Below are 11,809 nucleotides of genomic sequence, written 5' to 3' on the forward strand. Positions count from 1 at the left end.
CACACGCACACGCACACGCACACGCACACGCACACGCACACGCACACACCAAGTAGCCACATGAATAAAGACAAGACTACCTTATTGTTTCAATTATCCTTACGTAGGAATTGAGTGGTTTAGCTTTCCTTCTGCACTTACATGGCACTCCACAGCATACAGTGTGAAATATCTATCCTGTGGATTGCCCAGAACAGCACTCATAATATCAGCCTAACTCTACAGTCAACACATATAATTAAAAAGTCCTCTATCCAATCAGACACTTGAAACTGTAATTATAACATGACCACTAGGACATAATTACAGAAGACACAGTAAACTTAAAAGTAATTAGGTAATGTATATTTATATGAAAATACATTATGTCTCCCTACTTGCTACCTTCATTAGTATTATGTAAATTCAGACAGTCACATGCTAGTTATAATCAAATTTCAAGTTCCAAATTTGAAAGAATACAAGTAACTTTCTTTTCAGTTTGAAGGAAATTCTGTTATCTATAAAGAATTCTAAAATTTCTAGATTTTGATGAATTCATTGATTAAATGATACTCCAGCTCATGTAGAGGGGTTTCATGACAGTGTCTCTCTACCCTTTACACACACACACACACACACACACACACACGCCATTCAAATTAAATTCTACACCTCTTCACACACAAACATGGAAAAACTGCATAATAGCTAACGATTTACATAGACTCTATCCAACCATTAAGCTCTTGTTTGTTTTTATTTTCTTGTTTCCACGTCCTCTATACAAACATTCCTTACTAATAAAGAAGCATCATTTATTCTCCTCAGCTACCCACGGAGACTGCATGGCTTCAGGGTGATTACCGTGAGAGGACATGTGTGCACAGCTGTGTGTTGTTCTGTGTACTCCCCACTAGAGGCAGGATAGACCCTTCTATATATATTCTATACTTCTCTACTTAACACAGGCTATCCCACTACCTGGAAGCAACTAAAAGTCCCCTTCACACTCCTGGAGCAGAGCAGTACACTTATAGGGTACAATCTTGGGATTCCTAGGATAACTTATCCCACAAATTGAATTTAAATAGAATTTAAAGGAGACAAAGTCTCAAAGATAAGATCAAAGAAGATTTTAAAAAAAAGGCAAACAAACAAAAAACCCTAACCTTTTTTATTCTTAAATAGTAAAAAAGCAACTCACAGAGCCTGGTGCCTGGGGCATCTGTGAGCTCACCTCAGGTCGGAAGTTGAGCTAGAGCATCATCACTTTGAGGCCACCAGGATTCTGTCTCAAAAAGTAAAACAAAACAAAGTAGCTAATCTTACTGACATCTGGCTGGGTGCTGGTTGTGACACTGAGACCTAGGAACGCTATCTTGTGACGCTAACCCAACCAAACAAAGTACACACTTTCCTTCCCTGTGCTTCAGAAAAGATAAATCTGGAAGAAAGAAAAGTTAAGGTGTTGTTTTCTTTTTTCTTATTGCCTTTGAGATTTTGTTTGTTTATTTGTTTTGTCTAAGAAGGTAGTAAATAGTTAAAACCTAAATCCAGATCTGCCTTTATTTCTGAGGCAAGGTATCTGAGTATTTAAAAGCATCTCTCCAGCAGTGTTATGTAAATGTGGAAAGAATAACTTCATTAATAGCAAGCCAGAAAAGCCTGAGCCCACAAAAGCCTCGTCCCTCAGAGGGCTACCTTGCTTTATAAATCTGGAAGAGAGAAGCAGGAATACATGGGAGATGATAAATAACCAACCATTAGGGCAGCCACATCAAGCATGGCCCCCCTGCCTGTTCATTCTCTTGTCCCACATGTGTTTATTCGACATGTAAGGATTTAGGGCAGTTAGCCAAAGTCTCACAATGGACTCGGGAGGGGGTCATGAAGTCCCACACCTATTTGAGGATTGGTAATTGTGACGGAGAGGGGCAGTCACTTTTCTTCAGGGATTTGGACCTAGAGATGCTATTCATGTTCCAATTAATGATCTAACACTCGTGTGCATACAGACAGAACTAATGTACTCAGAGGGGCAGGGTGCAGAGCACACTGGAGTGGGGATATGTGAGCATCACGCACAAGTTGGGAGGAAAATGTGGAAGGGAGAAATTGAAGGGAAGGGAATGAGGAGGACGGATCTGATGCAAATAAGCGCTATGTATGCATGAACACTGGTGAAATGTTTACAGAACTAATCCTAGCCGAACATGTTTTACCTAAGACTTCCTTTGGGTTAACCATGAGTTCCTTTCAGCACACTACAAGCCTGAATTCTACTACTAAGCAATACTATTCAGTAGTAAATGAATCTTACAAAGGTCTACACTCTGAATTTTCTTTCTAAGAATGACCTAGAAAATCTTAGAACTTAAGACTCATGAAACAAGAAGGACCAGTCTGCTCCAGGGATGGTGACAGGTGAGCCGATCCAAGCAGACATACATATGTAACATTAACAACAGAAGCCCTGAATGTGAATGGAGGACTTGGAGGGAAGAGCCGGGAATGGTGCTAATACAGTTCTCATATATAAAATTCTCAAACGCTAAAAATAAAAACTTAATCTTGGCTATGATTTTATACAAATGAGCTCACTAAGCTCAAGTACTTAAGTTTAAAAATGTGGCCGCCTTACCTGAGTAAGAAGCACGAATTGGGCAAACTGCCAAGGAAGCATGAAGAATACATTGGAAATGCAGAGTGCAATCAAACTCCCTCTGTAAAGTTTTGTAGCCCTTGGAAAGATAAATATCAGGAGGTTTAACTACAAAACAGTCCAGCATAGCTCCAAACTGCTGCCAATCAGAATCATAAGCATGATCTGGGGTTCACATAAACTGTGCACAAGATGAACCAATGGGTTAGAAATTACACCTTCAGATTCTCAATTACAATAATTTTCTATAAAAAGTAAATACCTATTATTACTTCAAAACCATAAGACCCTGCCAAATAGAAGGAGGGAGGCCAGTTGAGTACGGTTATTTTTTTTTTTTACATTGTATTTTTGTGAATTTACAATCAAACTTCTTAAGATGTTGAGTCCGCAGATCCATGAGTTGGAGAAGAGACTGTTGAGGAGAAATAACACAAGTGACATCCTATGAGCCAGGCAATGTGTGGAGGAACACTGCAGAGATGGTGCATGGGGTGAGACCAAGTGCCGGGAAGCAGCAGGAAAGCCAGTCTTCTGCAGGTGCCCTTTGGAAGAGAGAAGCAGAGGCAAAGAAGGAGCTGATCTGGAGCCATCACTAGGGGTGCCATGTTAGGACCGACCAGTACTGTACAAGACTTTCAGGAACAGCCTTTACTCCCACAGATGGGATGAGCCAATGCCAAGCCCCCAAGTCTGCCACCATCCTCACAGAAGTAGAGTGAGCATACCGGGTGAGGAGCCAGCAGTGAGGGACGCCACCATAGCTGCCTTCCTAGACTGCTCCAAGGAACAAGCCTGCTCTGCTGCTCTAACCCAGCCCAAGTATTCTTAAGCACCTGGCAACCTTAAGAACCAAGTAATTAGATGAAAACTAACACTTTCGATGAAGTGGAAGGACAGACAACCTCGAGCTGCAACATGGGAAACAGGGCACCATCCCATGAATCTTGGCCATGTGCTTGCACATGTATGAGTTGGACCACAGTGAACATTACAGTCAAAGGGGCTGAAATGCCATTCTGTAAAACAAAGCATTTTTCTGCTACTTTTGAATATGAGGCTTGATTTTCATTTTATAGTTAACAAGGAAAATTAAGGATAGAATGTAATACTAATCTGGCAGTTCAATATATAATGCACTCAGAGAAAATAAGAACCAAAAGAAACCAAAGGAATTCCAGCTGGTAATGATCAATACAGCACTAGCCCTGGACAGCAGAAATGAAAAACAAACATTACTTAGACCAACTGAGAATAAACAGACTGTGGTGGTGAAGAAGGTGGTTTGTGTAAAACCTGGATGTTCAAAAACACTTCAAATGCTAAACTGCACAAAACAATTGGCTAAAATAAAACCTATTGCTAACCTCATTTCGAAAGTATTCCTGTCCTCAAGGAGACAGGAAACAAAAGAAGGTGGGGAGTGCATGCAACAGAAGAACCTTGAGGAAAATCTCAGAAAGTGGCCCAGAGACAAGCAGGCCACAGCTATAGGAGCAGCCCCCAGCACAGTGTGTCTGAAATCTTGTGATGAAACAGGGCATGGCAACGGGGAAGGCATGTCCAGGTGGAATTAAGATTTCTAATCACCTATCCTACGGCAAGCATAGCTCCTGGCTATGCAGGTGAACCCAGCATAATTACACAATCTTGGAAGTAGACGAAAGGCTGCAGAGCAGGGCAGAGTGAGTATAGGGAAAGGTGCAGTTCTCAACTACTAGCTTTCATGATGGAACAGAAACCAACATACAAAGGATCAGGGAAACTGAGTCTCTCTCAAGGGCCCCAGGCAGAGTGCAGCCTTGCCAGAGCCTGCAGCTTGGGACCTCAGACCCACAGAGAGGTATGGTTAAAAGGATCAACCCACTTTAATTCATTCTCAGCTGCCACAGAGCCACAGACCAGAACAGGGCGGGAAAGAGAAGAATTGGAGTCTCCTCATCATCAGACTTAACAGGAGCAGACACAGGAAAAGTGAACCAGGTGCTCCTGAGTGGTTTAGTGTCTGTACACATGGAATGGGAAAGCCAAGAATGACCGTCATGTGGATGTGAATTACTCCTGAGGGTGAGCAGAAGGTGGGCTTGCAATGCAGCACTTCCTCCAGACTGCACAGAGCCCTTTCTCTCAGTGCCAGAGTCTATAGTGCAGAGCTGTGTCTCATTTGCAGGAGCTGAAGCAACACTGAGACCTATCATAAGCAAGGACTTAGGGGAAGGCTGGAGTGGAGGTATGTGGGCTTTTAAAAGGCTGACAATGTAAAAACCACCACAAACTTGACCTATGAAAGGTCTGAGTGATGAGACTACATGAGGGACAGGAAGCTGTGTACAGGCCCTGTCTTCTACTTCCATTACAGAGGTAACACTCAGAGTTTTGCACAGTAGCCTTCCCCACTCTTCAAAATCCACCAGACCACTGAATAGAGTTCTCAGACCCAAACAGCTTCAGATTGTTCCAGGCTTTGACCCACAGGCACTAACCCATGTTGGCACTCTGGATAGAGGCAATGCATGTCTAAGCTCAGAATGTGTCCACGGAAAGACAAGCTGCTCTTATTCTCAGTAATACTTAAACTTAATTCAATTCTGGATTTCTGACAGGAACTCTATGGTCTATGGAGGTGGTTTCTCTCTATAGCTACTATCTGATATTCAGACACTAAACAGGCATCCGGACACAAAGTTCCTGTGTTAGTGCTCCCAACTGGGACTCTGAGTTCTGCTCCTGAGGGATGGGTTCAGGATGGCCAGCCTCTCTCTTCATTTGGCAGCTGACATGGCAAAAGAGAAAGCCCAGGGAATGTGGAGAGAAGTAAACATGGATTTACTCATGAACAGTGACCACGGGCACAAAAGCAAAACGAGGACCAGAGGGCAGGTGCAGGAAGATCTTTAAAGTTACATTTAAAAAAAAAACACTTTAAAATTATGTCTATTAATTCAACAAAACATCATCACCTTAATTTACTATGCCAATTTTTATTAAGGAAACTTAAAGATATTCTTTTAAAAAAATGTACAAAACTCTAATTTGTTGTTTAAGGGAAAGTAAAACCCCATCAGGAGAAATCAGTGAGAATTACCTGAGAATATGAGTCACAAGCAACATCTGAAGTACAAGGAACGGGTATGAGAAGCTCTCTCGGAGAGGCGGCGTCCACATCACGCGGGTACACTGAAAAACGAACAGGCCACAGGATGCGCTCACTCAAGGTGCTGACAAACACAGGGTGAAGAGGGTGATCAGGAAACACCAAGTACTGCCTATACGCACTTTAGATGATATACTGCACACAAGTGCTGGGCTTTCTGTAAATACAAATGCTGGGAAGTGAGAGGCAATGCTGGGAAAGGGGCACCGGGGTCAAGGCACGTGTCAAGTACATGTGTGGCCCACACTGTGCTTAATCTGTCCATCAGTTAACCTTTGTTGTCGATCCTTTGTCTTGGGCATTGTGACTAGTGCTAAGGCAGACATGGGAGTGTGGGTAAATTTTGATAAAAGTTGTATTCCCTTTGGAGATATGCCTGAGAGTAGAAGAGCTACAGAATGGGTAGGTATTTGTTACAACAATCCATGGTGTATTTCAAAACTCCTAAAAGAGTGTGACTGTTCTAACATGCAGATGTGTTCAGCACTAGGAAGATGCAAGTGCTTACAGCTCAAACTGTGATCTCGAAATACCATTTTCCCCAACAAGATACAAGATTCTGTGAAAATAGTTGGTTCTGTGTCTTGGGACAGGGTGATCCTATGGCATCATTTAGTACCAGGAAGAAAGTCTTCTAAGATGGAAGAACATATGAAAAGAAGTGAAATACCACCCCATCCTTTTCAGAGACACTTCTCTCTGCACTGAAGATCAGTGAATGTAGATGCAGGCCTGACAGCTCAGCCCTAACAGAACCTTCATCCCACATCTGCTGGGCTCAGAGAACATCTTGAAAGACAGGATGGAAAGAACGTAAGAGCCACGAGACAAAAAGAAACGATGCAAAAAGTTGTCTCCTGTGCACAGTGTAGTCACTGCAGCTATGGCTGCCTGCCCTGGACCTGAACAAAACTGGGGGCAGTCAACAGGTGCTCATGAATCATGGAAGGAAGGGTGGCTCCTAGGGGCCCTTCTCCTCTTTGCTGCACTAGTGGCTACTGACAGTCCTGGGGAAAACCCACACTATCAAATTGCCCTATAAATATTTATGTCCATACCCATAGATCTGTGCTGCTCTCAAGTCTGGCAGAAGCTTCTCACTGTGTGTGTGTGTGTGTGTGTGTGTGTGTGTGTGTGTGTGTGTGTGTTGGGGGGGGTAATGGTTTGAAGTGCTGAGAGCAAGAGACAATGAGTGCTCAGCTGTTTATGGGGCACCTAAATCCACTGGTCCCCACCCCAAGTCCCAGGGATCATCATGTAAGCGGAGCATAAGGATGTAAGAGCTGGATGATGGAGGAGGGCTGTGACCCAGTCTTCTGCACATGACTTAACTACTACACATATGGATTCACAGCAGCTATGGCTATCTGCACAACCCAGGGAGACCCCAGCATGGATATGGGAGGAGCCACCAAGGCCCCACACCCAGCTGAGGCGCTCTTGCCAGTTGATGGCTGTTGGGGGAGGGAGAGGGTACTAGTTGCCCATGTCCCAGTGGGTTGCCCCACACCCATGCATTTGTGGGCAGCTCTGATTGCATTCAATGAATTAAAATAATAATAAATACAAAGAGAGCAGGAAGTTTGGAGGGAGACCAACGTGCTGAGAGGTTCTGAGGGGAGCTGATCAGGTAAATATGACTAAGACATACTGTGTGCTTGTAAGAAATTCTCAACCAAGAAAAAAACTACTATTTCAAAACAGAAGGTAGGAATCCATTTCTATAGAGTCTCAAAAGTGCCAAACCCATCAATACTGAAGGAGAAAGGATTTATTTCCCACGGAGGAAGTTAGGAGTGTCAAATAAACAGGGCTAAAGCCTCCTGTGCCTTAATCTAGAGGGGTAGTCTTCAACCTGTGTGTGGGCTGTGACCTTTCACAGGGGCCTTACAGCAGATACTTATGCTACTTATAACAGAAAAGAAGTGACAGTTATGAAGTAGCAAAAAATAATCTTACAGTAGGGGATCCTCACAGCATGAGTAACTGTATTAAATTATCACAGCCTTAGGAAAGTTCAGAATCACTGTTCTAGAGAGTAGCTACATAATTGGTACATACGTAAAATCTGTTCAGCTTAACAGATACTGTATATGACACTAACATGTGTAAATTATGTATGACTTATAGCAAAGGCAACTATCGAAATTGTAGCGATCTGAACATCAAGAATTACGATGACCAGATTATAAAACATTACTCACAAAAGAACCCATGTATATATAATAAAAGTAAAAGAAAGCAAGAGGGATGATTCATCTTTATAGAACACCAATTATTAAACATAGACAAAATAAGAGGATGAGGAAACTGCCACTTTAAATAGCTAACAGTAAACAATTCAGGCAATGTTCATCAATGGATGTGAGCATTTGGTAGCATGCTTCAAGGAAACAAGGCATTCTAAATCTCAAAGTATCAGGACACAAACCACTTAGTAGCACACAAAGAAACAAGAGTATCTTTTCAACAGACAAATCTGACTTCTACCACCTGAGCCACAGGACTGACTGAAGGAATCCAATAATGTGGCAAACTGGTCTCACAAGCTTCTCAATATATTACAATAAAAACGATACATCATCTGCTATAGTCTTCAAAAACTGTCAAATCAGGGGACCCACTGGTGAGGAAATAGACAGGTGCAAATCATGGAACTTGTACCAAACACCAGGCCCAAATTCTAATGCCCATCCTGACAAACAGATGGATCACTACTCTAGAAGAAACATTCTAGATTAAATGATAGCTAAAAACCATGTGTGATCCTTAAATCAAATTCTGAATCCAAAACAAAAGCATAAAGGAACTGCCTGGAATAACTTTGGAAATCTGAGTGTGCAATATGTTATCACTGAATTTCTTAAGTATGAGAAAAGTCAGTTATGATGATGTAGCACCTTCTGGACAACATATACAATGGTGTTTAAGGCAAGATGCTATGAAGCACAAATCTCATACCCATATGGAATAAGACGATATCTGCCTGGGTAAGGTGTATACATGACAGTAAGAGAAAGCAAGCATGCAAAGTGGTAAATTAAGAGCTACTGAGATGGCTCAGCGGGCAAAGGCACGTGTCCCAACCCTGAGTTCACTACCCAGGACACACATGGGGAAGGAGAAAACCAGCTAACTCCTACCCACTGTCCTGACTGTAATATGTGGAATGAACATATACACACTACACACATAAACATACACACCAAACACACACTTAAACCCACACACTCTCTCTCTCTCATACACACACACACACACACACACACACAATGATAAAAAATTTTAATTTTTAAGAAAAATTGGTAAACAAAAGTGAAGGTTAACAGGGTCTTACTTATATAGGAAATAAAAAATGTTATACTAAGAGAAATGAAAAAATAAACTGGTGCTTCTTAAGATTCAGGGTAGGAAGAAGACGGAGTATAGTGAAAAGGAAAATTCAGATCAAAGGAACGAAGCCTCACTTAGACTAGAAGAGTGTCAGTGGTCTACTGTACTGCTGTAACCACAGTGAACAGCACACTTTGTATTTAAAATGACTCTAAGAATACTTTTAATATCTTTAATCACAAAATGTAATTATTTTGACTAATAAATCTACAATGTGTAGACAGATCATATAATTATCATTTTTCAATTAAAAATACACTAATAGTTAATAAATCTATGTGCTCAGTAAACATGAGTTAATGAGTCTTTAGTAGTTTCATTTAATGCACACTGAGATATTATAACTTCCTGCTATGAAAAAATATTGGGAAGATGATCGAAATTGTTTTCAGTGTTCTAAGAATTGTTTTCCAAATTTTATATAAGCAAGATAATCATGCCAATAAGTAATTAGTATCATGCAGATTTGTATTTTAATCTTAGCCCAGTTAACAATATCTAAGACACTCAATATTCCACTTCAGAGATACCCGCGCATCCATGTTCTCTGCTACCCTTGCCAAAATAGGCAGGAAATCAAAACAAGCTAAAAATCCTTCAACTGATGGACAGTGAAAGTATGAAACATACGCACAACAGAGTTCTGCTCAGTTGCAAAGAAAATAAAATGAAATGAAGTTAGCAGGTAAATGGCTAGAATTAGAAAAGCCTGCACTGAGGTCACGCAGACCACAGAGATGAAGCACCCCCGCTCACTTGTGCATCCTAGCTCCAATCGTTACTAACCTGGAGATGCGGATGGTAGGAGGCAGGTGCTACAGAGGAAGCAGTGGGAATACAGAGTAGAGACAAGGAGAGGTAACACTAAGGATGTCTGCAAAAGCCACAGGGAAAACATTTTATAAGTTAACTTAATGTTTGTGTGTACAAAAGCGTGTGTTTGTGTGTGTGTGTGTGTGTGTGTGTGTGTGTGTGTGTGATGCAATTGCACCACATGGGGTGATAACTATCCTTAATACCTAAGAAAAAACCTGGAGTCCCAGGTACAGAGGAATAAAAGAGTTTCAAAAACCAGTATGGACTATTTATTTCCATTGCCTTTGGTTGCCTTCCAGAATGTGAAGGTAGACCCTATTGCCTAAGACAACATAAACTTTGGACATAAGGTCTGGAGAACTGTAATGCAACTGGACTGACAGCCTGAGGACTGCTTCCATGGTATTAGAAGGTGACATCAAATCTGTCAAGAAAGAGAAGCCATCAGCAGTCCTACCAAAGCTGAAAAGCTCATACCCACCATGATGACACAATGACAATGTGGGAGAACAGATTCCACAATGGTGCAGTAGAGCCACTTTTGTCTTGGGTATAAACAGCAGCTATCAAATTAAATTAGACTCAATCTGCTCAACAGGAGGAAACTGATCATATAAATCTAGCTAACTGCCTATGCTGGAGAAGTCACAGACCTGAGGAGAGAACCTACTGCTGCCATTCTCCTAAACCAATATAATTTCTAACTGCTCTAAAGTCTTATCCTATGTCAACAGGGTAAGTGGAGTGCTCCCCACCCACAGAGCTTCTGTACAGAACAAACTGGGACTATTACACAGACCCTCAATTCATCAAACAGCATAGTTGAATGACTGTGGGGTACCCAACCCCGACTGACAGATCTGTACTACAACCAACCCCTATGCCCAAGACTGAAGGAAACTCACAGAAGAGGGGACAGAGAGACTTGAAGAGCCAAAGGCCTGAGATGGCTACTTCTAAATAGTATCTCCTAGATAGAACAGAGAAAATGCACCCAAGAAATCTCAACAGTGTGGTTGCCTGAGATGAGACAAGCCAAGTGATATGCACATGGTCCCACAGTGATACAACGTGCAACACCTGACCAGTAGCTTCTAAAATAGGAGGAGTCTGTTTCCTGCACAGATGAACATACAAGTAGTTTATCTAATACAAACAATGCTACATGGATTCAGTTTGTGTGCATCCATACACACAGATACACACACACAACAATGTAATTAAACATAAATAAATGAGAGGGGACATAGGAGAATTTGAATGAGTGAGAAAGGAGAGAACAATGTATGTTAAATACTGAAGTTCTCAAAAATGAATAAGTATATTTAAGAAATTGGCATGAGTAAATACGTTGTGGGTAGTTTTAAATGGTTAATTAGAAATGGCCCTCAAGACAATATTTCCATCTACCTTCACTTACTTTTCTAAAGTAAATTTTTGAAATTTTCAAAAGGCTTTTTCATTTTTATGTGAGTATATTCATAATAGTATTCTTATATAAAACATTGATAATACACAGTAATTTTTAAGTCCCTATGGAAAAAACTAGACAATCCTATTTCACAGAGAAAGGAATTTCTAACAGTTAAAATTTAAAGCAGGGAGGGCTGGAGTGACGGCTGAGCAGTTAAGAGCAGCTGCTCCTCTTATACAGGGCAGCAGCTTAGTGCTCAGCACCCACAGTGACTTCTCACAACTGCCTGTGTAATTCAAGCTCCAGGGAATCACACACAACACACACACACACACACACACATTCTCTCTCTCTCTCTCTCTCTCTCTCTCTCTCTCTCTCTCTCTCT

At 41.5% G+C, this 11,809-nt stretch overlaps 1 protein-coding gene across 1 annotated transcript in view; it reads right to left on the minus strand.

Moving 5' to 3' along the window:
- Positions 1-11,809, minus strand: part of Dpy19l1 (dpy-19 like C-mannosyltransferase 1) — a 94,629-nt gene that overhangs the window by 35,121 nt on the left and 47,699 nt on the right. The window contains exons 8-9 of the mRNA XM_028763787.1: positions 5,730-5,821; positions 2,624-2,723 (exon numbers count right to left, since the gene is read on the minus strand). Coding sequence (XP_028619620.1) covers positions 2,624-2,723; positions 5,730-5,821 — 192 coding nt within the window. The remainder of the gene's footprint in view (positions 1-2,623; positions 2,724-5,729; positions 5,822-11,809) is intronic.

Source organism: Grammomys surdaster, unplaced genomic scaffold (assembly GCF_004785775.1).
Source record: "Grammomys surdaster isolate TR1022 unplaced genomic scaffold, NIH_TR_1.0 140, whole genome shotgun sequence".
Classification (NCBI taxonomy): Eukaryota; Metazoa; Chordata; class Mammalia; order Rodentia; family Muridae; genus Grammomys; species Grammomys surdaster.